Raw genomic sequence first — 27,251 nt, forward strand, 5'->3', positions numbered from 1 at the left:
GTCTTTCAAGAGAGATTGAAAAACCTTGTCTTTCGAAGGAGATCGAAAAATCTTGTCTTTCGAAGGAGATCGAAAACCCTTTCTTTTGAGGGAGAAATCACTATTATAAACCAAAAATAAAAAAAAAAAAACACAAAAAGTGTGAAAAGACATTATTGTGCACCCAATCATCAAATATATCATAAGAAATGTATTACGAAAGTGGTTATATCATCCAAAAATGATTATGTAAATGTATTATTTAAAAAGTGAATTTATCATTAAAAAAAGTATCAAACGGTAATTAAATCATTCAAAAAATAATTATATCATGTCACTAAATTGTTTAAACTGCGATTATATCATTCAAAATATGAGTCACAATAAGATAATTATATCATCTAAAAAAAAAAAAGTGATTATATTATTTAGAATGTGACTATATTATTTTAGAGTATTAAATTTTGGATCTACAATAATTTATTGTAGACCGATTCCATACACGACATGTTGGTAAGTATGAATTCGTACTTAGCAGGATAAGAATTACCTTATCTTTTCTCTATAGTTTCAAGGACATGAATGGATTAAGTCGATAAAAGCCTTCAAAAGATGTCGAATGTTTTGATGACAACATGATACTATCAAAGGGAGAAAAGACATTTTAATCAAATTTATACTAAGCCATGTAAGCTACTAAGTAATGGGAAAAGACTCAAAAGAGCATGCAAATGCAATCGATATGAAATATTGAAATGAAAGAAGTGATGATGATTTGTTTTTGGACACCATTAATTTTTTTGGTTGTTTGGTGCACAACTTGGTTACACTTTCTAGCCTAACACTCCACGTGTATGTATCACCAATTAAACTCAAAGTTGTTGTGCTCTGAAAAACTTAGGCACAAACGATGATCCACCCCTTAATTGTCGTTTACATCATTCCACATTTTCTTAATTCTATTTGTGAATTGTGAGCATAAAATCAGTGGATTGTCCATTTTGTCTTTTTTCTATTTGTTACTCGTAATAAGTTTCTTCTCTCCTTGGTTTAAGTATGAAAATATCTCTAATGGTCATAACACTCAATCTTAATCAATTAAGGGCTTAAGGCTATGTTTCAATTAGTAAAAATGAGTTTTCATAAATACAAAACGATTTACTAGCAAAAGTAGGTGAAATTGATGTTATTAGTTGATTCATTGACGTATCTGTTATGTTAAAAATTAAAAAAAAAAAAAAATAATAATAATAAATTGTTATTTAAAGTTAGGGCTTGTACATATTTAGTGAATTGAATTGAAATGATTGGAACTGAACTGAACTGAACTGAACTGAATAGAGCTGAAATGAATATTTTATGAGAGAAGGAAACTAAAAGTTGAACTGAACTGTACTGAAATTAAGCTGAAGTGAACACGCCCTTAGTATGATATTATGAAGTGCATTTTATTGACTTTTGAAGTGTTGATGAAAGATCTAAGAAGACGGTTTATTCTTTATAACGTAACAATATGAGAATGAAATCTAATAATGTAAATATGATGGAGAAACACAAGGATGTAGTCTTGTGGGTGCAAAGGGGAGGGAATAAATTAATACTTGTATATACTTGTACCAAAAGGCAAAAAAGTTAAAGAAATATCAAAATGGATGATCACGTAATACTACAGTACGACCCTATTCTTTTGAGCTACTATGGAATTGTTCTCTTCACCTGAAACAAGTAGATCTGATCTGAATTTTTATAGTCTCATTTGAATTTTTATGATCTGATTTAACAATTTGATAAACTTTGACCGCATTTTAATACTAATCTATAAAGAAAAATATAATCAAAATGGATCTTGTTAGATTCGTCTTATTATGAACTTTTTAAATATGTAATTTTTATAAAAAAAAATTAATACCCAATTAACGATATTTAGCAATAAGTAAATGATAATCAAAAGTTCTGATCTGGTCTGATCTGAATCTTTTCTAATCTAATATGAATTTATTAAAAAATAAGTAATAAGTATGTGAAATAAGTTGAAGAGAACAAGTCCTAAGCTAAGCCTTAATAATGCTATATACTATGCTGAAATTTGCTCTGCTATGCTCTACAGTGTTGAAAGATGCTGTTTTGCTAACCCTACTCTGCCCAAAAGCTCAAAAGAACATGATCGTATATTCGTATGTAATAGTCAACATCGATCCGTTTGTATTATATTTTCTAAACTTCTAACATGAAAATAACAAATATGAACACGTAGATTTTATTAGTATTTTACAAAATAGCTTCATACAATCTAATTTTAATAATTGGTTTTTTATATAGAAGTTAATTTCTCACAAGGAAAACCATTTATAAGCTATAATCACATAATTAAATTTCTTTTCTCACTAGTATGTAAGTATGTAACCACCAAGCCATCAAAGATGGTAAACGATTCCATTCATAATCATTTCATTTTCTAAAAAATAAATAATTTTCTAATTGTATTGCACTTAGACATAGCATATATAGTCATTATGGGACCCAATTAGATCAAAGTTAACCTTCTAAGTCCTTTGACCAAAAATTCAAAAGCAAACATCAACATCACATATTTAAACATAACAAATCTTATTACCCCATGACATAATACTACCTTCATTACAGGTAATGTGCAACGATTTGACATAAAGGAGAGAAGAAAAATGTCTAATCGTTGCACGTAACCTGTAACAGAGGTATTAATAAAATTATATACTACTCCGTACCTCCGTTTCTTTTTAGTTGACACATCTTTCTTTTTAGGAAGTTTTTTTTAGTTGACACGTTTTGTTTTGGGGTAAATTTTTTACCTTGTATTTACAAACTACCACACTTGCTTTTACATTCTCTCTAACTCTCTCTCTTCTTTTTAATATATGTGTCAAAATCAAACGCGTCAACTAAATAGAAACGAAGGAAATAATAGATAAAATTATAATGTTAAATTAATAAGACATTAAAAAATGGTTACTTGGTAGAGGCGTTACCCGGATGGACCGGTGGGTTTATATTTATAGGAGAACATTGCATATGCAAACATATCCCAACTTTTGTTCTCATTCTTCTCTTACATTATTCTCTCTCAACTTTTTCTTCCAAGTCTCTCTGAATTTTATAATTTTATTTGTACATTTTTTTAGGAGAGAGAAAATTAAATTAAATTTAAAAAAATGGAAGAGACAAAGCCGTCAAAATTCAAGAGGGTTTGTGTGTTTTGTGGAAGCAGTTCCGGCAAGAAATTAAGCTACCAAGAAGCTGCTGTTGAGCTTGGCAATGAACTGGTAATAATTTTATTACTAAATTCCAATATCCCCTGTGTTTTTTGCTATTTATTTTCTGAATTATTGCATTAAGAAACTTAAAAATTGCATCTTTGGAAAAGATAAACTATTTTTTTTGGGTAAATTTATAATCCCAGAAGGTCTGATTTGTAATGCAGTTGAATAATCTTTCTGGGTATTCTTATATGCTCTGTATTATGCAACATTTGCACAAAAATCTGTGAAAATGACAGTGAAAAAGACAGAATTTTTATGAAAAAAATTGATGGGGTATTTAAGTTGAGCGATAATGAGTGCAGAATTGTAACTTTTTCTGGTTTACCCACTTTAAACCCTATTATTTTACACTAATCTTTTTTGTTTCTAAATTTGAAAATTGTGTAAAATTGTTGTAATAATTTGGTGAAAATGGAGGAAGATTAAAGGTTAATTTTGACATGAGAGAGAAAATTATTGCAAGCTGTAATCTGTCTGTCAGTGAAACAGCCTTCTTGCATGATCCCTATTTCCCCCCATTTTCTTCCCCCTTAATTTCCTAGAGTTTTTTATTTTATATTTATATTCATTAAACATAATTAATTAGAGAAGAGAGAAGCAAATTACATGTTAAAGTGTTCAATTATAAGATATAGGCACATAGTAGACGTTCAATTTCACCAAGTAAGCAATTGACGTGTGATTTTATCATAAATTCTCGACTTGGTACATTTTTAGGGCTACGTTTAGCAAAACTCGAAAAAATATTGGTAAAAAAATTAAAAAGATTAAAAGTTTATGATTTTCCCTTGGTGCTCTCAAGGGAAACAAACGTGCTTGTTGGATATCATGACCCATAAAAGCGTGGGGTGGTGACATATGGGGTTTCAATTACTTCCATTAATTTTCCACCAACAAATGAAATTAATTTAAATTTAAAAATCAATATTTTTTGTTTTTATGGCCATGAAAATCAATTATACATTTATAAAATTATTTTAATAAAATCTATATTTAGTAGACTTGTTATAGATTAGGCATATGGTTCACAATCATGATTATTTTAATTATCTTTCCTTTTCTTTTTTATTTAATGAGGTTGTGTGAGTTGTGGGTTTCTGACACGTGTCCAATATGAACTAATTTGATTTGTTCTCAATATTAAATATTTTAATTTTTATAAATTTTTAATTTACCTCTGGATGTGTGTGTTTGTGTTGAAGGTGGAGAGAAGGATTGATTTGGTGTATGGAGGTGGCAGCGTGGGTCTGATGGGTCTTGTTTCTCAGGCAGCTCATGATGGTGGGCGCCATGTTCTAGGGTATGTTCCTTACTTTCTCTCTCTTCTTTCTCTTTCTAAAAATTACTACTACTAGTACTAGGAGACTATCTACTTATCTAGGAGTAGTATGCTACTATGTGTTGTTTATTGAGTTGTAAATGGATATGTCAACCAATTAAAGATTATATGCTAAGTTTTCAAAGTCTAGCAACATCATTGCTTTGCCTGCCCCCTTCATAATTGTCCCTTTTCTTTGCTTCTTCTTCTTCTATGAAGTGGGGTGTGGGGGTATCACTAAACTTCTCTTCATCCTAGACCATGCAAAAACTATTTTTATTGAGCTTCTAAGAACTCTATGCTCTTATGCTAGACTTGATTCATCATTTCACATCAAGTGCCCATGTCAGATCATTTGACAATAAAATTGGTTAAGTTAGATACTTAAAACATGTACGCGTGTTGAATATTGGTATCCAAATCTCGATAACATAGCCTAAAAAGTTCTGATGGTTTTAAATATATTTGCGTGTTATATAATATTGGAGCACTTAAAGAATGTTCGATTAGACAATATGACCACCCTTGAAAGTTGAGTTCATTTTGGGATTTATATCTAAAGAAGAAAACTTTGTATTACCAAAAAAACACATAAAATAAAGTTTCTTGAGATATGTGAGGAATGTTTTACCCATACAAGAAAAAAGGAAGAGTTTGATTGTATGTGTTACATGAATTAAGTATTTACAAAATGACTGGTACAAAAGTTGTTATACCCTTTTAGTTTGATCTGATCAGATGGGAAAAGTAAAGTTGAATCCATTGGGTTTTGCCCATGTCAGGCTATTTTACAGGAACTCTCCTTATTCCCATACACATTTTTTTGACATGAAAAGGTTTGGTAGAAGGATTAACTTTTCACTCTGCAAATACACTTGTCATATTATTTTTAAGCTTTGATTTTTATGACATACTCCCCCTTTTCTTGGATCTTTGATTTTGCCACTGTGTTAACCTTATCCTACTAGCTAGTAAAATTTCTTCATCTTTTAGTTCAAAGTACCTAACCTAAGCTACATGCCTTTGCACCATTCTTTTACCTACCAGTTTCAATGAGAACTGTACCTACTTCCTCAATTCTTTTTTGTTTGCTCCATGGCTCACTTGTTTGTGAGAGCTTTTTGAATCATATGGGGCAAAAAATAAGGGACGGGGAGTAAAACTCGAGATTAAATGATTTTGCGTATCTCTTAGATGAGGTGATTATGACTCGTATTTATTTTTATGAGCATAAGTTCAATAAATATACTTTCATGGATGTCTAAATCTGTTATTTTAAACCATTAGATGTATTTTGTTAACGGAGATGGTGAGCGGATTATTGATAAATTTTCGATGGCTACTTTTCTTGTTGATGGCTTCTTTTCTTGTTTACTTTAAACAATAGTGCCTTGTAGTTTCTGTTATTAACTTTGTGGTCTAAAGCTAATCTATATTTTATCTACTATCTTATTGTAAAGATCAATCAAATGCACTCAAATGCTTTGACGTGTATGCTATTTGAATGTTTGAACATCTTTGTTGAATATTAATTAAAGCTAATTAGATCATAATGATTCCGTTTAGAAGTTTGACGTGCCAACAAATCAGTTAACTTACTTTTTGCTTTTGGTGGTTGTTTTTAACTTGCAGGGTCATTCCAAAGAGCCTTGTTTCTAAAGAGGTAATAATCTCATTCTCATTATAGGGTGGTTAGCTTAGTGTTTTATAATAAAGGGATATTCTTTAAGTTGTTCTGCTTACGTAGGCTAGTCATCGTCGTTTGGAAAAATAAAAGGCTACATTCTTGGCTTTCCATACATGTGTTGCTTTCTTTGCCTCTTATTAGCTCTAAAGCAAAAGTCAGCTTGTACTATCTCCATGTTGTTAGTCAAAACATTCATACACTTGAGTTTCTCTTTATTATTATAAACTCTTCGGTGCTAATTATCTTTTGTGGATCAGAGTGGACCCACTAATTACTTAATCTTTAAAAAACCTGTAACAAAAATAGTTTGGTTAAGTAATATAATAAGAATATGATACGGTTTTTGTTATTAATCAACATACATGCAGTTTGATCCTGTCAAAATTACTTGGAATTAGTTTGGATTGTGGTGTTGTTGAATATTGATGATAGCTTTTCTTAACGTAAAATTTTACTGGGCAGATAACTGGTGAAACCGTTGGGGAAGTGAAAACTGTATCAAACATGCACCAGAGGAAGGCTGAAATGGCTAAACAAGCTGATGCATTCATTGCATTACCTGGTATGTTTTTCGTGTTAGTCTAACTAAGCTTAACGTGGATAGGCCTTGGATTGATGATATCATACTGCTTTACTTTATTTGATTTGATTATTAAATGATAATTAAATTAACGTGTTCATTCCGTGTATGATCAGGTGGTTACGGCACTCTTGAAGAACTTCTAGAAGTCATCACTTACGCTCAGCTAGGAATACACCGAAAACCTGTATGAATCCTACTTTTACCTGAAATGCTCTTTTATTTAAAAAAAAACGACGTGTGTAAATTATCCTCTCTTTTCGCGAATAGAAACAATTAGTAGACACCAAAAGATGTAGGCCAGAGTTAAAAAAAATGAAGATGTTTTTATGCATGGGTTATGGAGAGACCAACTACCAATCAAGCTTTTGATGTGTAAATGTCCCTAGAGTATGAAACAACCAACAAGTGTGTAATGGATTACGACGGTTGGATTGTTGGCTTTCCGTTAAAAGAATGATTCCTTTCCATCTTTTGACCAAGCTTTAATATGAGATTGTTTTTTGAATGCTCGTTGTGGACTATCGTCATAATTTTTTGTACTAAAGCATAGTAGTCAACATCTTCCTTTGCCATGACATCTACCGACTATACGACTGATTATGTATAAATGCTTTAATAATCGAAATAAATAACAGATTTAATGAAGATTTGATCAAATAGGAGATTTGATGAGGATAGATAATAATGGAAAATGCATGTGATTCTTTGGGTGAGTTCACATGGAAACATGCTAAGAAGATTTTATGCTGTTACATAGTCATGGTGCATCATTATTGAGAGGTTTCCTGAGGGTATCTCCCTCAGGGAATCAGATTTTTTTCGACGAATTTTCAATTGCGTGTGATCTAAGAACTCCTTCCATCTCACACGACATATTAAAAACATTTTAATTGATTGATGTATGTCGTGACAACATCGATCGTAATAAGAATATAATTGAAAAGCATGGTTAGTATCTATTGATTGAAGTTGTGCAATTTGTTGTTTTTATAATACAGGTGGGTCTGTTGAATGTGGATGGGTACTACAATTGCTTATTATCTTTTATCGATAAGGCCGTTGATGAAGGCTTTATCTCTCCAACGTCTCGTGGGATCATTGTGTCAGCCCCAACAGCCAAAGAATTGTTTAGAAAGCTTGAGGTAATTAATCAATATCCAATAATTACACCAATAGTAAGACAGTTTAATTGACAGACCGAATATATAAACATATTTAGAACTGTTAAACTCGCTATTGTCTGGTCGCGGGGATGCAAGAAAGTATGCTGTTTTCATATAATAATCAAGGGAAGGAATGTATCAAATTTTTATCTTTAATATATCAACACTTAGGGTAGCTAGAATTGATTAATTAATTAGTCCTATGCATTATCGAAGTTAGCAATCTTGCTAATTACTCCACATAATAATTCTGTACTCTTTGGGCTAGCAGGAGTATGTCCCCGAGATCGATGAATTGTCGTCTAAGTTGATCTGGGAGGAAGTGGAGAGGCCTAATTATGTCTCTGAATCGGGCGTCACAACATAACCGTGCTCATGTGTGCTGCTGCTGGTTTTCGGAATTTTGGGGGGGCCTCGGCCTATAGCATACACAAAAGTACAGTGATATGTGATGCTGATATATGGGGTAATCTAATGTTTAGTATAGGAAGGAAAAGGGGCCTCTGGTTTTTTGGTACTTAGACAAATGAATTGACCACCCCATTTTGGTTGTATACGTGACCGGAAAACGAATGGTTTTAACAAAAATCAATGGAAAAAATGAAGCAAAAAAAATTAGCCTAAACTATTAGTTACTTGGTCAATCTCTGGATGTACAAATTTAATTTTGAATTATCCAAACTTTTTTGCCACTTTTTTATGCTTCATCATATTGTGATGTTGTAGATTGATCAAACGTAAATTGTGGCAAACTTTTGTTGTAAGTTTAGGATTACTATTTAACAATCTCAGCTTTATTTAAATTGTATTTCTGGCTCTTAGCCATTTTAGCCATTTAGCAACAAGTAATAGTGTCTAGAATATTGTATTATAAATTAACTTGGCTTACAAATTTTTTCATGTCTCTCATATTTAAGCTTTTGTGCTTCTTAATGCAACCAAAAGCTAATCCATAGTTTATGGGTGATAGTGTGCAAAATTTTATCAAATCAAATTATAACCAGACTGAGATTATACCATACTATTTTTCTGATGTTCGGAAAAGTAGTCACGTTCTCGTATTAACAATGGTTCTTCAAACTACATGGTATTTCCTCCGCATTTTTATTTTTATCAAGTGATCAACTGGTCAAGTTTTGTGAACTTCATTGTGTTTCTTCCCCATTAATAGTTTTACAAAAATATGCACTGAAGTGGATTGAATTTGGACTCAAAAAAATGTATTTGGATCGCGGACTTGGACTCCCGTCCAAAAAATACTACTACTTAAGTTGCATATGAATTTGACAAAGTTTTATACAATCCATCCAATTTATTTATATGTAATGTAAAAAAAAATAAAAATAAATAAAACAACCACTTCCTAATTTCATTATATGTTACTTCGTATGTATAACAATTGGACATATCGACGGACACGAACTAATATAGGAGTGGAACCAAGAAAATGGATGAGAGGAGACGAAAGCAAAATTAAGAATAATGAGAAGAAAAAAAATGTGGTATCACTTCAATTTCAAATGGAAATGTTTTCCCCTATTAGAAAACTAGGGGTGAGCATGGGATGGATACCTGTACCGTTAGTACTAACGGTTCGGGTACACGATAATCAAAGTCTTTAAAAGTGTTATCCATAATCCGAACTGATAAGTTCGGGTACTTCGGGTACCCGGCTTCGGATCAGTTATCGGGTACCCAATAATGATAATTAAATTTAATTATATAGTTATTACTTATTAGATATAATTTACCACTAATTAACAACAATATCATATGATTTTCACCAAGTTATTAATAATATTACTAATCATTGATATTATAAAGTGATTATGAAGTAAGGTAAGAATTTAGATTAAAAAAAATATAGATTTAAGTGGAGAAAACAACAAAAAAAATGCTTATCGGATCAAATTGGATAACCGTTAATTTTAAAATGATACCCAATAACCATACCTGATAACAAATTATCGAAACGGGTACTCGAACCATTATGGTTATCAGATCGAATACCCTAATTTTCCGAACGGTTACGGATCAGTTTTTCGGGTAGTTTTGCTTAGCCTAAGAAAATCTATTTGAAAAACTATTTCCCACCCTTGACAAACAATTGTGGAAAATTAGAAATCATTTCTTAGAAAATCGTTTCCAACAAAGCATTTTATTGGATTTTGGGGACGCAATAAGGATTCAGAGTTAAAGGCCTTGATGTAGTATGTGATTGTAATGTGGATAAGCCCAGTCACCCATTTACACCCACTAATAACTATGGGTGTGCTAATTATAAATGACCATTATCATTATTATTCCCACTCCAATTTGGCAATTTCTTCAAATAATCTGATTAGAAAGTTACTAACGTATATGTATCAGAATAGGTGGAATCCTATTCAAATGACGCTTTGACAGTATAATAAATTACTACGAATTCTGAAATCACCATGACTAAGGAGAGGTTGATATGCATACTAAAACGATGCTCAAAGTTGAGCAATTTGCAGTGCTTCTAATAAACAAATAAACAATTCTCCGTTGTACTGCTAGCTACAACAAAGCACACAATCCAAATAGCTCAATGATAATAGTTTAAACCATTACAATTGGATCTGCTACAAAAGCGATACATAGATAAATTGTTGACATTTATTCCCTAGAATCAGCTCAAATTTCGCAAAAGATTACAGATCATGATACAGAAAACAAAAATTCAGGACTTCCTATGTGATGCAGAGTCAATCGTGTTCCTTAAATGGCAGCAAAGTACTCCTTGCTAAGCTTGGGGTCTGGCTTCATTGATTTCTCCCCAGGCTTCCACCCTGCGGGGCAGACTTCATCAGGGTTCTCCTGCACATACTGCAATGCCTGCAAAACCAGTTTAAAAGAGATGAAACACAACACTACTCAACATTTCTCCAATCCAGTGAAAGGATAAGTACAGGGTGGCAATTTGAGATTTATATACCTGGAGTGTTCTCAGAGTCTCATCAACACTACGACCAATAGCAAGATTGTTGATGGTTGAATGTTGAATGACTCCTTCCTTGTCAATGATGAACAATCCTCTCAATGCAATTCCCTGGTAAATTTGAACAAAAGATGAATCAAATAAACAGAAATATTAACACTATAACTGTATATTTATGCATTTGAAGGTCCAAGATTAAAAATTTAACTAACATCCATCAATGACTGAAGCTGCTGAACACATGTACTTATTAAGCCCACTCCTCATGAATTTCAGGGAATGTTGGTATTACACTATTACTACAAGAAAAGACTGCAAATGAGCGCCAGACTCTACTTATACTACTTTTAACAGTTTAGCAAATGTGTGAAATTGTGAAAGACTACAAGTTTAGCAAATGTGTGAAATTGTGAAAGACTACCAAATTCATTATTTAATGGTTGAAGCCAGAAAACCGAGAAGCCGAGTGTTACCATTCCAACAATAAAAGTGATTCATGCATACCTGGTCTGGGATCAGAACATTGAAAGCCTTTGAGATAGACTTGGTGACATCAGAAACCAAGGGATAATTCAAATCACCCAAACCACCAGACTTCCTATCTGTTTGGACCCATGCGAGATGTGAGAACTGCACAATAAACAATTATATCAACCATTACACGGATAAACTAATACAGAATTGAGGAAAGTGCTAAAAATGTTACAATCAGAACATACTATATGGAAAGGATATCTGACATGGAAATGTGTACATAAACCTTGTGAATAAATTGGTTGGTACTTGGTACTTTATATCGTCTTTACTTGTAATTAGTAATTTTGGTGTAATGCCTTGGGTATGGTTCATGGAATACGGTTTAATGCATGTTCCATGAATTATAATGTTGTCCCACAATAAAAGTTAAAGGAAAATAATCACAATGAAAACTATTCTGAATTAAGTTAATATCTACTCAATAGAAAAGCCAAGAGATAAAGTCAAATTAATTGCGGGGTTAACATTCAAGGGCAAAATCCAGATAGATTGAAGAGAGTTTTCAAGCTACGCTGTGAAGTGATATTATAAAAAATCAGGCTATGCAGAAAATTCACAACAACAAAATCCACCTTATGCCATGAATTTTGTAAAAAATTTGCCTAAATATAAAGCCTCAAGACCCCCAACATTCCAAAATTAGGCAGTTAGAGACTGCTCTGCCAAAAAAAATGCACTACAGCTCACATAGAGAAGTGAATATTTGCATCAGCCTCATCCCTACCTCCCATTGACAATGACCCCACTAGCAAGAGAAGTAAATAATTGGGAAATGTTCAAGTTGACAGATATATTGACTACAGCACATAATTCTGTGCTGTTGCACACCAAAACAGTACAGAATTTAGCTCAACTCAATTATAATTCAGATAGCAAAAGTATTATTCAGGAAGGCAATCTGAAAGTGTGCCATATAATCCAAATTATTGATGTGATTCCGGGTGCTCCTTCAAGGCAATTGGCCCACATGCTTTTTCTCAAGTTCATTGTAATTTATTCTTTGTTACTTAGAAATATTTCCTAGAGGATATCCTCCATTGACTCCCAAAAGGTCATCCAAATAGGCTTGGTCCACTTAGATAAAGACAGTATACATACCAAAGGTTATAGACACTCCAGACTATCTTTTGGCACTCCTAATTCACAGATGAAGTGCAGAAGGACAGTGTGACGCTAATTCACATTCCCTTTACCAATGTATGTATAATTTATGCATTTGATAGGGCGGTCAGATTTAGTTGAGTTGATTAAGAAAGTATGGCTTAAGGTAACTGCTTAACCAAAGCCCCATCGCCATCCAAATAATGAATACTGCAAATTACATGCCATTTTCCCATAACTCCTAACTAAATCACCAGATAAAAATAATTTGGGCTCTAGATCATCATTTGACAAAACTTAAATTCCTGTCCGCAAATAAAGCGAAGAGCCTTCATGGGATAAACCTAAAGTAGAACTTGCTAATGTTGCCCACAGTCGTTCTTCGGTAGCAATAATTTTTTGAAACCACTAGTCTTTTCATAGTTGTATGGTGTAGAGAGGTTTCCATTTCAATAGAAACTAACATCAATTTGTAGTCTCCTGACTCTCCACCCTCCCAGGCCCCAGCTCTCCCTACCTTTTTCATTAATTTCATTTCTCTAATGTTCTTGTGCATTATAGTATAGTACAACAAATCTTCTGTTACAATCATAACTAGTAACAGAAATCTTCATAGAATTATCATCCATGTTAGTAAAGGTTGTTTTTTGGTCCTCCATGACTACCACATTGACGTATCCGCCATTTATTTCTTGCAAAAAAGGAATGTCATATTGTCATGTGCCCCCCTGTCCCCCTTTTCATCCTTTTTTGGTCACCACTCATCAACAAAGACATTTTTGGCAACCAAAAATTAACAGAATAAAAAGTGTAGGCTGCATGTAAAAAGCACAATCAATAAATAAGAGGGTAGAACTGCAGGAGAGACGGTGAAGAGAATCAGTTTCCTACTAAATTTAGATTTTTTAGCTGAACACAAAATACATCACAGATGAGAACAATGTAAGCAAGCCACAACCAATAAACAACTGTAACTCAGCACAAGATGGTAGCAAAATGAAAAAAAAAAAAACAAAAAATGAGAAAGACAAGAGATACTTACAACACTGTCAACAGAAACACCTAGAATTTCGGTGTTCAACTTCTCAAACTCTGCATGACGGTCACTGAAAGCAGTGATTTCTACAACAACAAAAAGGAAAGCAAAGGGTGTAAGGAGCTTATTTGGAAATTATAAACATCAACTAGCCTTTTAGATTCAGAGTACTAACCAGTAGGACAAACAAATGTAAAGTCCAAAGGATAGAAAAACAAAATTACATATTTCTTTCCCCTGTAATCAGAAAGTTTAACCTGCAAGAAAGTTAAAACAATCAGATTCCAACCCTTTTCCAACTTTTCTGACTGGAACTAGTACTCATAAAACAAAGTAATCCAAAATCGGATGGGTGAAGCATGTTTGTAATATATGCAACTATTGTAATAAATTTGTCTGTGCGAAAATTACATTGATGAATTCTTGGTCGAAAACAGCCTCCGCCTCAAAGTCTGGCGCAACGTTTCCAACTAAGGGGAGGTCAGCCTGAAAAAAAAAAGACAGAAAAAAAAGGGTCAAGTTATAGCCAACATTGATGCTTGAATCATATGATAACTGCCACACAACAGTCAGTACCCCAATAATCATAGCGTAATGTGTAAAAGGGACTAACAAGAATAATTACTACCTCCATTCCAATATAATAGGCCACATTACAATTACAATTACGTCGCAAAATTAACTATCTTATGCCATAACATTATGCCAAAATGTATTATCTTACAACAAAAAAAGTAACACTTCTTGACTTTATATCGATTATAATCAATAGATTGACCACACAATTTAAATATAATGTTACTTTTTCATAATCAAAGATTACAAAAGGCTTCAAACTTGACATTCATAATTCCAGAATCGCCCGCTGTCAATTCACCTCATTTTATTTCCAATTTACACAAATGTATAGTGATAATTTGATACTTATTACACATTAACAATGCAGTTCAACCTACAATCTACAGTCTATCAATTATTCGTCAATTAAACCGAATTCAAGATATTAAGAGCAACATTCAAATCAGCAGTTTTTCCAATCAAAATGATGAATATACAATACAGTAATCATTATAAATTTACAAAATTAATTGAAAAAATGAAGAATGAATGAATGAATTGAAATGAAGAAAAAGTGACATACAGAAGCGCGAACAACGAAGCTGCGTCTGGAAGATTGAGTGCGGCGAGAAGACAAAGAGCGAGGAGGTTGGAAGGATTTTCCATTGAAGGTGGAAGAAAGAGTTAGGGTTTGGGAGAAAGGTTTAGGGAGAGAAGAAACGGAAGCAGCCGCCATTGGAGCATGAGATTTAGGGGCGAAAACCCTAGGATTAGAAGAGAGAATAGCAGAGGATGAAGCTGCAGACGCCATTGTTGATGAAGGTTGAGTTTCTCTCTCCTCGAATTTCTGGGTATGAAATTGAAGTGAGATTATATGAATGGTGTGAAGAGAAAGGTTGGTGAGAGAGTGGATAAGTAGACTGTTTCAGTGTGTGGAAATGGAAGATTGGTTATTTGGTGTGTGATGAATCTGATGATGTGTCTTTTTTTTTTTTTTTAGTAAAGTTTTTTTTCTAGACTTTTCCAGAAAATGGTCACTTATCACTCTACTTCTTTTTCTCTCCACAAATTGATGGAATTGTCGTTTTTTAATTAAACCAAAAAAAAAAAAAAAAAAAAAAAAAGACTATTTTTATTTTATTCAAAAAAAAAAAAGGGTTTATTAATAAGTGACTAATTAAAGAAATCGAGTTCTTATAAATTCAAAGATGTACAAATATGAATATGTTTTCATCAAACAATATTTGATCCAGCGATAAGGATTGTTTGAATAAATCATTAATTTTAATTACAAATAAGAACAATAATATATTAAAGGTGTTTTTTTTATTAAAAAAAAAAGGTAATGTTAATTTATCACACGTTAACATTAATTTGCATTTTCAACTGATCATCTTTGATGTTGATAAAAACTATCTTCTATAATACAATACTATGTCATGTAGCCATGTAGGGCTGACAATCTCTGACCCGACCCGATAACCCGACCCGAAGTTACTGAGAGAAACCCGAACAACCCGAATTCGACTGGATTCGACCCAAGTTTCATATTTCGTAACAATATTAAGTTTTACACTATTTTTGACCCGACATGCTGACCCAAACTGCCACCCCTAATTTAAGAAGGGGGTGCTTTTGATGTTGTAGCGTTGGAATCAATAAAATTTGATGCAATTGATTGTAGATGTAGAATTGAACTTTGTTGTGACATCACATCTATATTGAACCTTCAAAATGTGAGAGAAGTATTTCCGATACCATGATACATTATACATAATCAATTGCATCCAACCTTAATTTGTCCCAAAAGCATGGTCAAACCTAGCTCAATAGTCTTATGCAAGCTTGAAAACTTGATTTTCTGTGCATTTAACCTTAATTTAGATTCAACTTATAGACATGATCTAAAAAGTGCACGTCAATTTAACTCAGTCAACTTTATCTATTGGACCAAATGACTCGAATCTTGCGTGATTTGGCTCTCTAATTAACTTTATGATATACTACCTCCGTTAAAAGTTATGTGCAACTTTGAAATTTTTTTTATATCTCACAAATAATACCCCAAACTTGCACATAACAATTAACGGAGGTAGTACATGTTTTGTTAAAATATCTCTATAGTGGTTAAATGACGAGAAGAGTTGTGCTTGAACAATCACAAACTTTTTTTTTTTTTACAACAATATCAATCTCCACACATTTGATGCATTGCTCGAATTGAATTTAATTTAAATAATTTGATTGCCACCTTGACCCTTTAAGAGTAAAAATCGCTTTAGGTCGGTTGTGCTGGGCTCATGTGCTTTGGGGTTAGTTAGGTTTGTTCCTTGGCTTGACCCACAACTCCACGAGTTACGTGTTGTGTTGAGCCGGGCCAAAATTTTCAAAAGTTGGCTTGTGTATTGCCCAAGCTCACGTGACGAACTTCCGTGCCCAAGCAAAATTTCATTGATTTTAGCGTGCTTTGTCGTGCCAGGCTAGGTTGTGTTGTACCTTATCGTGTTTCTCCCAAATAAAGGCGGCCTAGACTCAACCCACATCTTGACACACACAATAACATGTTGAGTCGTGCCTTTTCCGTGCTGGGTTTTGGGCCGACTTGACCTAGTGCCATCAATCTAGAGACTTAGGGCCTGTTCTCGTTGATTGAATTGAGCTGAATTGAATTGAACTTATTAGAGATGTACTGAACTGCACTGAATATTTTATAAAAAAAGAAAATTAGGAGCTGAATTGAACTGAATTGAAAATAATCATACGAGAATAGACCATTTAGAGTACTATTGTGTCATTGTGAGTGAAAATTCATACGTGGGAGGTGAAGTGGAAATTGAACTAGTTTACTTTCACTTTAGTTGGATGAAACTCCATAGCTCTAGATTGTAGATAACCTGTAATCTCCCCTAAACCTTATCCACCTCTCTTTCTTTCATTCCCACCTAAAAGACAAACACCACCCTTCTTCTTCACACTCTCTCTCCATTTCCCAACCATGTAATTCCACCCCCACTTCAACAATGCAAGACACCCTCAATTTCCCCACCACCACTTCCGCCGCCACCTCCACCACCGGAAAACTCCTCAAACCCAATTTCCTCCCCAAAACCCCTTCTTTCCTCCGCCGGAAAACCACCATTTTCCCCACCTTTTCCTCCAAAACCACCACAATCCACCCTCTAAAACCACCCAAAATCCAACCTTTACCTTCCTCAACCCCAAACTCCCACCCCAAAACCACCCTCCCCACTTCCTCTGACCCTGAATTCGAAGAAAAAACCCTCTTCCTGGACTCCATTGGACTAGACTCACTCTCTCTCCTCCCTCCTTCCGCCATTGCCGCCGCTTCTTCTCTCTCCGACCTCAAAACCCTCTTCGATTACCTCACTTCCCTCGGCTTCTCTCCGCCGCATCTCCGCCGTATCACCACCATGTGTCCTGAGATCCTCTCCCTTCGCCTCCACAACACAGCCCCTGTTTTCGCCTTCCTTCTCCGAGAAGTGAAGGTGCCAGCTCATCACCTCCCCCGTGTAATCTGCCGTCGTCCCCGCCTTCTCGTCTCCGATGTAGAAACCCGGCTCCGACCCACCTTGTATTTTCTCCAGAGCATTGGGATTCATGAGGTATATAAGCATACTGATCTTCTTTCAGCTTCTGTTGAGGATAAATATTTGCCTAAAATTGAGTATTTTGAGAAAGTGGGTTTTGCATATCATGATTCTGTGTCTTTGTTTAGGAGATTTCCTGCATTGTTTTGTTACAGTGTTAAGGATAATTTCGAGCCTAAATATAATTACTTTGTGGTGGAAATGGGGAGGGATTTGAAGGAATTGAAGGAGTTTCCTCAATACTTTTCGTTTAGTTTAGAGAAGAGGATTAAGCCTAGGCATCAGTGTTGTGTAGAAAGGGGTGTTTGTTTTCCTCTTCCTTTGATGTTGAAGATGAAGGATGAGGATTTTCGAAAGCGATTGGATGTTTGTTGTAATTCTTCTATGCCTAAGAGCAATTCCCCTTTGTGGGGTTTGCAAAAAACCAAATGACTTTTGAATTTATTGTTGTTAATACAATGTAGATTGCTCATTGTTTTAACTACTGTAACATACATGATCAAGTGAATATATCAAGGTTTATAGATGAATACATGATGTTCTTTCGAGCTCTATGTTGTTGTTGGTCTCAAATGCCAAGATTACTGCTATAATTGGCCAAGTGTTAATGTGTTATCATCTTTGAACTATGCTAATACTAACAATTTTAATGTGTGGAAGTTTATGGATGATATAACGATTTCACAACACTGATTACTATTGTATGGTACTCAACATCGTGTGAAGTTAATTGGGTTTTTATTTCCTGTTCTATACTAGCTCAGTCTTTAACCACCAAAGTAACTGAATGCTACGCCTGCCCTTTATCCCGATTTCCTTTCTTTTGCATTGCATTTTGCTAGATCAGGCGACATGGAGGTGGATTTTAATGCTTTCCTTCTCCATTTGGCAATGCTTTAGATAGTATTCAGTTAGTCCATGGTTAGGTACTTAGGTGCAATATCTCAGTTAGAGCTAGCATGTATCTCTACAAAATTTACAGAGGAAGTTTGATTAATTTCTCTAATTGATGTAGACATGTTGATATTCTTGAGTAAGTCGAGCTGTCTACGAGTTATAGATGCTGGTAGAATTAGATGTCAAAAAAATGTTTAATATGAAAAAGATTGGCTCAATATGGATATTTTGGTCTGGGGTTGTGATGCTTCATACAGTTCATCTAGTTTCTTTTAAAATTGAAGCCAAGGACTGTACTGGGTTGAAATGTTGAGCTTTACTATGTTGTTGAATTTTCTTACAAAATGCTAATGTGGAGAGGAAATCGATGCTGTGAAAACGGGCTGTAGAAGCTTTGTTCATATATTAGTTTCTTAGGTGCAACCTTTATAGAAGAGCTGCCAGGTTTTCTGAGAGGAAGCTAACTGACAAATATCACAGTTTTCTCAAGCTGCAAAGAATGAAAGGACAAATATTTTGTAGTGGTTCTTGGAATGTGATGCTTTATTCCTATATAACTCTTTGAAAATTAAAATTTGTGGAAGTTGATCATCTTATTGAGTTTTTTCTCTTTGGTAAATCCTGCTAGTGTACTAGAAAGGAAATTGATGCTATTAGAATCAATCATGGAACTGATATTTGTTGAGAACTTAAGATAAGAGAGAGAGAAAGGAATATGAGCTGGGAAAGGAGAGAATATTATCTTTTTGTTTTGAGTTTGTTACATGAGAGAATATGCATAGCATGGGTAGTTTTGTTCTTTTGTTAGTTTTTGAATTCCTTTTTGTTAGCTGCTAGTGGTGTTGGTTATGTTATTTAGTAACTTCTGTTGGTAACTCTTTAAAAATTTTGGTGCTTACTGTCAGAGAAGTAGTCTGTTCTGTATGGAAAAAACAGGAAAACTGCTGTTGTGCATCACTCGCTATAGCATCCTGCTTTTGTGTTTTTTTAGAGCTGAATCTTTTTCCGATAGTCTCTGGGTTACCCGCAAGGTTAATCCAGTGAGATATTTGACATTTGTTTGTGTGATTTCATCTGTACAACCAATGTTAACTTAAATAATCACATTTTTGGGCCGTAACAAACTTGTGTAATAGGCTAAAAAGTATAATACGAGTGCATTGTGATGTTGCACTTCCGGTACAATCCATAGTAAGTTAACCTTCACCACATGGAAGTCTACAACCCCAAAGCATCTACCACAACAATATGGACTATACCACCAGTTGCAGTGAGGTAATCTTTGCTCTTAACAACTTCCCACTAGCGTCCCTTGTTGCTATGGTTTAATGCCCTATGATTTCTGTTTCTCAGTCTGCTTTCCCTGAGTAAATTGGTCATTACAAAACAATGCGTACGTGAGTTCCTTCCTTTAGCCTGTTAGCTCACATTATGTCTTTGGGTGTTTGTGTGATCAAGTGAGGTGGTTTGGTACTTGTGTTTGTTTGGCATGGGCCAATATGTGTGGTTGTTACGCAACTACGCTTCTCATTCATGCACACCTCACAAGATAACAATCTCACATGCCAACTTATATAATGCGCGCGCTGGTGGTGTATGCAACTCCGTGCACCTTGATGCAGTCATATGAATGAGGTGATGGAGAAGAGTGTTGGATCATTTTTACTTAAAGTTGTTGCAAGGAAATCCTTGTTGCAATTTACATTATTTTCTTTATAATTAGGATTGTTTAGAATCCTTAGAATATCCAGTTGGCTACTAATGGCACTCTACCAATCATACTCCTTAATAATTAATGGTAAAGTACCTAAAAAAGATTGAGAAAAATACCTTTATTTGTGCAAATCTTAGGCCATGTGTTCGCATGCCATGCAATCTTTGGCTTTGTTTTTCCATTGAATGCATTCCTTTGATCACACTTCTCTGCTGGCATTTTACTTTCTTCAAGTCAACCAATTAGCAAACCTCAAGTTTTAAAAATAATCTCTTATCATCAAATTATGTTACTCCATATACGAAGTATGATTTTTATTTTTTAAGAACATCAAAATATACGGAGTACATATAATAACGGATAGAAACAAAAGTACCTAACCGGCTAACCCTTTGATTTGAGACAAGTCTATTACGTAACCAATCAACCAATTGCACTAAATTGAACTTAAACCATGATACATTATACTCTATACTTAATTCAATATACAAATATTAATCTAATTAATATCATAAATTGAGAATTTTATTTTATCTAATATGGAAGAAAAAAAGGGTATCAACAAGAACTTCAATGTTAAGATTAGAGGATCCTTAATTTCAAAACTAGGAACGTACATCAATTTTAGGATTAGTTGTTAAATTATTCATAATCAATGAAAAAAGTTGAACTTGGACCTACATTCAACTTGGTGGTTGAATAACCAATATTTTAAGTGCATGATTGTAGTATACCAGTACTCGTACTTTGTATATTTGTATATGTTTATAATCAACTATAATTAAGATTAAATTATACGTATTACTTTTTAATATATTCATATTAGTACTTTGACTATATTTTATAACTAATACTACAACTTTCTTTCTCCATCTTCTCCTTTAAATCATATCCCAAATTGAAATTCTAATGTCTATCCACACATCTCTATTTGCTCACTTAAATTTTGGGCAAATAAGTTAAATATTTAATGGCAATTGCTTAGGAAAATGCATAAATATTCTTTTTTTTTTTAAAAAAAAAAAAGAAAAATGCTTCATATATAAAATTAATATACTCCGTAGAAATATTACCTTTTCAGGTATGCAATGTAGTACTCATAATAAATTTTTAAAATTTCTTATTTTATACTAGTAGTGTTATTTAATTAATGGATGATGATGCTCATACAGGTACATACAACATCATTTTGCATAGACAAGGAGTTTTTAAAAAGTACTCCGTAAAAATATTAAATAAATAAAAGACAAATATTTAGGACCGTATGTAAGAAGCTTAAAATGAAAAAAATTGACAATAAATAAACATTTATTATTAAACTAATTTACTAAGAAAGTATATTAAATGCTCATAGAACATTTAAAAAAAAAAAAAAATTGCTTAGGATTGTTCTCATACATTTATTTCCAGCTCTTAATTTCCTTCTCTTATAAAATATTCAGTTTCACTTGAGTTCAGCCGAGTTTAATCAATGAGAGACCCTTAGCTTAATTCCATCAAAAACAAAAGTTAAAGACGAAAGTACTCGACTTTTGGACATATATTAACGACTTCAATTGGAAAGAGTGAGTCAAATGAATTTACATACATCCCACTCACAAACACAAATACACAATTGAGTTAGTAAAGTGAAGTAGTAAAACACTAAACACGGAAACACCATCTGGAAAAACCATCCAATACCCAAATATTGCATCTAAACAACCCATCACAAATTCACCAATAACCAATTTCAAATGGATGGTGACAATTTACGTCAATCATTAATTTCTCCCCTTCTAATCTTTCCATACAAATCTTTACAATTTTCTCATTAATAACAACAACTATTCATCATTCCACTTTCTTTTTCTCTTTCTCTTTCTAAAACTAAACTATAAACCTCCATATTTCCATTAACACGCTCTTTCTAGCTCAACCCAACATTATTACCAATGGTAGATCAACCACAACATGATAATCATCCTACTACTACTCTCAAACGTCGTAACAGTCTCCCTTCTGCGGTCATCGTTCCGCCTCGTAAACCCAAACAAATAAACGGAAACCACCACAACACCGCCAACAGATCGCCGCCGTTACCGCCGTCGTTCTCCGCCGCGGATTTCGAGCTTTTTCCGTTGAAGTCGCCGCCGCCGTTACCATCATCGGATAACTACACTTCTTTAAGAGATATTCTCCCGTGTAGTAGTCCTTCCTCCATTCTCTCTCCTACTCCGGCCGTCGCACTCGCCGGAATTTCGTCTTCTTCGTGTGGTTCGGGGTATGAGATTTCGATTAAGAACCGTTTGGTTAAGCAGGCTGCTTGGGCGTACCTTCAGCCTACTGTTTCGACTTCTCCTTCATCTTCATCTCGCCGGCTTTGTTTTCCCGGTGAAATTTTCCGGCCCATGTTTGTCAGTTGCCGGCGGACGGTGTCGGAGACTGTAACACGTGTCTATGATTGGTTGGTAGACGCTCTCTGGCTCATCCTGTGCAGATAACGACGGATTGTATTCTTTTCTTTTCAATTATTTTTTTCCAAAAAAAAATTTGCAAATTTGTGTGGTGGCAAAGTTGTAATTACAAACATGAGAAAAATTAAATAAATAAAGTAAACAAAAAAAGAGTGCTTTTTTTTTTTTTTTTGGGTGAATTATAAACAATGGAGATTTGTACAGTATGATTTTTTTGGGTGAAAATGTCAAAAATGGTGTTTGATTAGGTGATCATTGAATGGGTTATGATCGCCTAAACTTTAAACGGGTCGGGCTAAGCTTGGTCTTTTCTTTTTCTGGGCCTTTGGAATGGGCTTCTTCAGGAACCTCTTGAACGTAGATGTATTCAGTTTGGGCCTCTTCAAGTTTCATTTGGACCAGTTTGGACTTAGAATGTTGGGCTTCATTTTTAAACAAACTGGGAAATGGAGCTGGAAGGGGAGGTGCTGATGGTGCTGGCTGTTCCTCTCGGTGGTTCGGGTGTAGTGGCGAGGCAGTTGGTGATTCAGGCTTTGATTTTCGTTGTCGGAGAGGCCATATGCTGGACCCTTTTGATGGTGGTTGTGGTGGTGGGCTGCCCCTGCCGTCTCGTCGTTTCCGATCATCTTTCTGCAACGTGCCAAATAACAAATCAATGCTCAGCAAAAATAAAGTGTGTGTGTGTGTTTGTAAGGTGTTAGTGTTATAGGTTTAATTCATGATTAATATTTGAATACATGAAATTTGTCTCCCTTTTGCACTTATTTAGTGTGGGATCCAATGTGCATTGACTTACTTATAATGCTAGAGTAAAAAGAACATATACAATACTTTGCATAATCACAAACATTTGCTCCTTTTTTTATATGTTTGTGAGATGCACGTTTCTAAATTCGCATGATCACAATTCATTGCTTCACTTGCCTAAAAATTAAAGACAGCGCTATGACAACGAGAGTGCGAGAGACACATAGACAACTGAATGATTTAAAGGATTCAGTGTGCTATATCATTAATCATTACTGGGTCCAAATTCTAACTTTTCAAGAAGTAAATTAGCATACATCATACAACAGTTGATCATAGACATTATAGTGAATTATGACTTCTTTCAGGAGGCGTTTGACCTTAATTAGCTGAGGCATGTATGATTCAGGAACAATTTTAGTGGGCCTATTTTAGACGGCGACAGAAATTGAGAAAGATATACCTGAGTGCTGCCTCCTCTAAGCCTGGAAGACTGGTTGGCTATGTAGTCAAACACATTGAAAACTGCTGATGATCCCAATTCAGTGCAATTTTGCCAGTAGTAAATGGCTACATCCCAAGCTCTGTATCTCAACTCTTGCAGGTTCTTGTCAATGTCCGTCTCATGTTTCGATACAAATGGCCTTAATAAGCTCTCATACACATAAGAAGTTCCCTGCATCATACCACATTTCTGTCAGTTCACTCTTAACATCAGAGTTACACATCAGGGGTAAGCATTAGTTGATTAATTACCTTTGTTTGTGGATACCAAAGGTAGATAATGAAAGCCAACTTCAACTCTCCATATAATGGCACCCTTTAAGCAAAAACGAAATCATGTTAGTAGTAATTGAAAGAACATGTAAATTAGAGACAATTTGACATACTTCCTATGTAAAGGACTAAAGGAGAAACCTCTGCTTACCATGATATGAATATATCACCAAACCTCTCACAAACTGAAAGTACAGCAATAATGATCCTACAGAAAGACGAACAATCGAGGACTCAGTGAACAATAACATGATTACCTTATGTACAATATTGTTAGCATTATAAACCTGATACTAAAAGTTGTGAAAGATGCAGTACCTACTAGTATTTCAAGTTCTGATCTTACTTAAGAGTAATCAACAAGTCTTGATTGATTGCTAATAATAAAATATACAAGTAATACAATTGTGTCACGACAAGTATAATGTGTTGTTTGCTACTACGATTAGCGTAATTCTTATCCATGGAGTCCAAAAGTGCCTTAGTTTCATAGTACTACTGCCTTTTTAAGCTAAGCAAGAAAATGCTAATTCTGTAATCTTCCCTAACATATCCATATCAAACCAATCTCTTTGTTTAGGGGCCGAGTTGTTATCAATTCTCACTATGATTAAGGCTTCGTTGTCATAAACTCAATTTTTCTATGCTTATTATTAGTTCAAAATGAGCTTAATGCTACGTAGCACTTATCTAAACTTACATAAACTAACGACCAAAAAAGATTACCCCGTAGTAGATATTATGTGGTTCTGTTACTCTACTACCTAAAGTTTGGCCTAAGTATAACTGGATGTTGATATTTTACTCAAATAAGTTGAAAATTTGACATATAATGCCCAGAAATTGATGTTTATCACCTTAGTGGGTATAATTGTAAGGGAAGTTAGTGTGAGTTGTGAAATAGAGCAGTTGACCACCTCAACTACCTACAAAGTTTAGGCCAGCCAACTAAAACACCCATAACTCTCTCATTCATCACATGATCCCCAAAATTACTCTCCCACGTTCCCCCACTTTTTTATTTTCTATTTTTTTTATATATATAATTAATTTGTTCAATACTTTATAAACTTAAAATTAAATAAATGAACAAAGGATATTGTATTTAATTTTAAATTGTACTTTAGAAATACATAATCGGATAAACAATAACGCTAAATAAGTGGAACGGCTAAACAATTTTTGTTGTTGTTGTTGTTGTTGTTGTTGTTGTTGTTGTGTGTTTACCGAGCCACAACAGCGGGTGAGAATCGATAATCACTTAAGCTATCCCTCAATCTCACGTCATTTTGTAATGTGTGTTATTCTCCTGTTGTATACAGTACAAGACATGGTGCAATTGAACTACGAAATTTTAATAATAATACTACTTCAGTATGAAATTTTGAACCCCAATTACATAAAAATTGTATACAATTAATGAAAACTTGAAGCAACCAAGTAACGGGAAAATGTAACAGAGAATTTAATAATCAATATTCAATTGAGCAAATAATTGTTAAATTAAAAGATATGATAGAATTATACCAATTTCACATCAATAATTATCAATCAATTAACACAATATATCCAATTATTATCAACACAAATAAAAAAATCATGATCAAACTCTACATATTTTTTCATCATCATCAAAATAATAATAGTAGTACAAAAAACGTACCAATATTGACACCAAAATCGGAGTTCTTCGATGTTAACTTTGTTCCTTTCCACCGTTTTGAAACACTCAAATGCTGGGTATGCGAACCCCAATACCATACTACAATCGCAAATTCTTGTATCAGACCGTTTAATTTGAATCACAAAATTTCTTGAATCGGAATACAAATCAAACTAATGTAATCGAAATTCAAGTAAGAACAGAAACAAATTACTTACAAAAGTCCTCTACCGATGAAATCTCCTAACATTTTGGATGATCAATTTCGGATTGCGTTACGAAAAATCGTGAACTATATCAAGAAATTAGAGTATGAATGAAGATGAATAAGAAATTGATTTCTATAACTAAACAACGAGTGATTGAAGAAGTCAGAACCCAGAAATTTATATTCAGAAAAATGAAAACAGAGGTCAATCACATTGAACAGAAAATTCAATGGAAATTGCAGGTATAGTGTAGAATGTATCTTTGAATATTAATGAAATTAATTTTATGGGGGTTAAAAAGAAAATTAAGAAAACTTGAAAAAGGAGGAAACTGAAGTTTACAAGCCAAGAAGTATTGTATATATTGTGTACAAAAAAAGAGAAAAAAAAAGATGAATAAAAAAAGAAACAAGGGTGGTTAAAGAAAATGGAGAATGATGATTGGATAAAAGTATTTGAATTCGAGAAGATATTAAAAAAAAAAAAAAAAAAAAAAAGGAGGAGAGAGAAAATTAAGGAATATTACTTGCCGGGGACGCCTGCGATAGGGCGAAGATTCAGTCCACCGTTTAGGCAGTTATTCTTTCGCTTTTAGCTTACTATTGCTTCACTCATTTCCCTCCATATTTTTCTTGCTTGCTTTGTTTTTCTTTTTTTCTACTTTAGAAGAAATCCTTGATTTGGGAATAAAACGGAATTCGGGTGCTAAAAATAACATCCTAAGAAATGTTCGTATACGGATTTAGGTAAGTTATAAGGTATTCCCTCCGTTTTTAAATACTTGCTTTATTTCTTCATGCGCGGAGTTTTAGGAGAAATTGGAGAAAGTGGGGTAGTTGAGAAAATAAAAAATTGTAAAAAATAAAAGTATTGGAAGGATAGGAGGAAAGAGAGTATTATGTTGGGTCCACTAAATGTGAGAAATGAATTAAATATTGTAAAAGTTTTCCATAAAAGGAA

The 27,251-nt window shown here is 33.8% G+C and overlaps 4 protein-coding genes, 1 long non-coding RNA gene and 1 pseudogene across 5 annotated transcripts; 4 read left to right on the forward strand and 2 right to left on the reverse strand.

The window, feature by feature from the left end:
- Positions 1 to 2,945: 2,945 nt before the first annotated feature.
- LOC145610542 (cytokinin riboside 5'-monophosphate phosphoribohydrolase LOG7-like) lies at positions 2,946 to 8,713 on the forward strand. Its single transcript, XM_081665861.1, has 7 exons — positions 2,946 to 3,278; positions 4,478 to 4,575; positions 6,226 to 6,256; positions 6,743 to 6,842; positions 6,977 to 7,047; positions 7,862 to 8,005; positions 8,298 to 8,713. The coding sequence occupies exons 1-7, from the start codon at positions 3,168 to 3,170 to the stop codon at positions 8,391 to 8,393; spliced, it is 651 nt and encodes a 216-aa protein (XP_081521987.1). The 5' UTR covers positions 2,946 to 3,167; the 3' UTR covers positions 8,394 to 8,713.
- Positions 8,714 to 10,568: 1,855 nt separating this feature from the next.
- Positions 10,569 to 15,187, reverse strand: LOC145623722 (2-Cys peroxiredoxin BAS1, chloroplastic-like). The gene is made up of 7 exons (XM_081676583.1): positions 14,804 to 15,187; positions 14,074 to 14,148; positions 13,838 to 13,919; positions 13,669 to 13,748; positions 11,493 to 11,618; positions 10,986 to 11,099; positions 10,569 to 10,885 (listed from the first exon to the last, which is right to left on the reverse strand). The coding sequence occupies exons 1-7, from the start codon at positions 15,029 to 15,031 to the stop codon at positions 10,769 to 10,771; spliced, it is 822 nt and encodes a 273-aa protein (XP_081532709.1). The 5' UTR covers positions 15,032 to 15,187; the 3' UTR covers positions 10,569 to 10,768.
- A 1,943-nt stretch (positions 15,188 to 17,130) lies between these two features.
- LOC145610547 (protein SEEDLING LETHAL 1, chloroplastic pseudogene) lies at positions 17,131 to 18,380 on the forward strand (annotated as a pseudogene).
- Positions 18,381 to 19,461: 1,081 nt separating this feature from the next.
- On the forward strand, positions 19,462 to 20,554 carry LOC145623724 (uncharacterized). Its single transcript, XR_014110207.1, has 2 exons — positions 19,462 to 20,000; positions 20,079 to 20,554. It is a non-coding gene; the product is annotated as an uncharacterized LOC145623724 (long non-coding RNA).
- A 1,819-nt stretch (positions 20,555 to 22,373) lies between these two features.
- LOC145624735 (uncharacterized) lies at positions 22,374 to 22,922 on the forward strand. The gene has a single exon (XM_081677830.1). The coding sequence runs from the start codon at positions 22,374 to 22,376 to the stop codon at positions 22,920 to 22,922; it is 549 nt and encodes a 182-aa protein (XP_081533956.1).
- Positions 22,923 to 23,080: 158 nt separating this feature from the next.
- On the reverse strand, positions 23,081 to 26,769 carry LOC145623723 (putative HVA22-like protein g). The gene is made up of 6 exons (XM_081676584.1): positions 26,301 to 26,769; positions 26,083 to 26,181; positions 24,571 to 24,627; positions 24,399 to 24,462; positions 24,106 to 24,318; positions 23,081 to 23,525 (listed from the first exon to the last, which is right to left on the reverse strand). The coding sequence occupies exons 1-6, from the start codon at positions 26,330 to 26,332 to the stop codon at positions 23,160 to 23,162; spliced, it is 831 nt and encodes a 276-aa protein (XP_081532710.1). The 5' UTR covers positions 26,333 to 26,769; the 3' UTR covers positions 23,081 to 23,159.
- Positions 26,770 to 27,251: the final 482 nt, after the last annotated feature.

This window comes from Chenopodium album, chromosome 3 (genome assembly GCF_948465745.1).
Source record: "Chenopodium album chromosome 3, dcCheAlbu1.1, whole genome shotgun sequence".
In the NCBI taxonomy this organism is placed as follows: Eukaryota; Viridiplantae; Streptophyta; class Magnoliopsida; order Caryophyllales; family Amaranthaceae; genus Chenopodium; species Chenopodium album.

Excerpts from the sequence above, each read along its gene's own strand:
- LOC145610542 (XM_081665861.1), top strand. The coding sequence starts at position 3,168 with ATGGAAGAGACAAAGCCGTCAAAATTCAAGAGGGTTTGTGTGTTTTGT. Across the intron at positions 6,257-6,742 it reads AGAGCCTTGTTTCTAAAGAG|ATAACTGGTGAAACCGTTGG; the intron begins GTAATAATCTCA and ends TTTACTGGGCAG. Across the intron at positions 6,843-6,976 it reads TGCATTCATTGCATTACCTG|GTGGTTACGGCACTCTTGAA; the intron begins GTATGTTTTTCG and ends GTGTATGATCAG.
- LOC145623722 (XM_081676583.1), bottom strand. The coding sequence starts at position 15,031 with ATGGCGTCTGCAGCTTCATCCTCTGCTATTCTCTCTTCTAATCCTAGG. Across the intron at positions 13,749-13,837 it reads TACATTTGTTTGTCCTACTG|AAATCACTGCTTTCAGTGAC; the intron begins GTTAGTACTCTG and ends TTGTTGTTGTAG. Across the intron at positions 11,100-11,492 it reads ATGTTCTGATCCCAGACCAG|GGAATTGCATTGAGAGGATT; the intron begins GTATGCATGAAT and ends CAAATTTACCAG.
- LOC145624735 (XM_081677830.1), top strand. The coding sequence starts at position 22,374 with ATGGTAGATCAACCACAACATGATAATCATCCTACTACTACTCTCAAA.
- LOC145623723 (XM_081676584.1), bottom strand. The coding sequence starts at position 26,332 with ATGTTAGGAGATTTCATCGGTAGAGGACTTTT. Across the intron at positions 26,182-26,300 it reads TTCATCGGTAGAGGACTTTT|TATGGTATTGGGGTTCGCAT; the intron begins GTAAGTAATTTG and ends TTGCGATTGTAG. Across the intron at positions 23,526-24,105 it reads TTAGAGGAGGCAGCACTCAG|AAAGATGATCGGAAACGACG; the intron begins GTATATCTTTCT and ends GGCACGTTGCAG.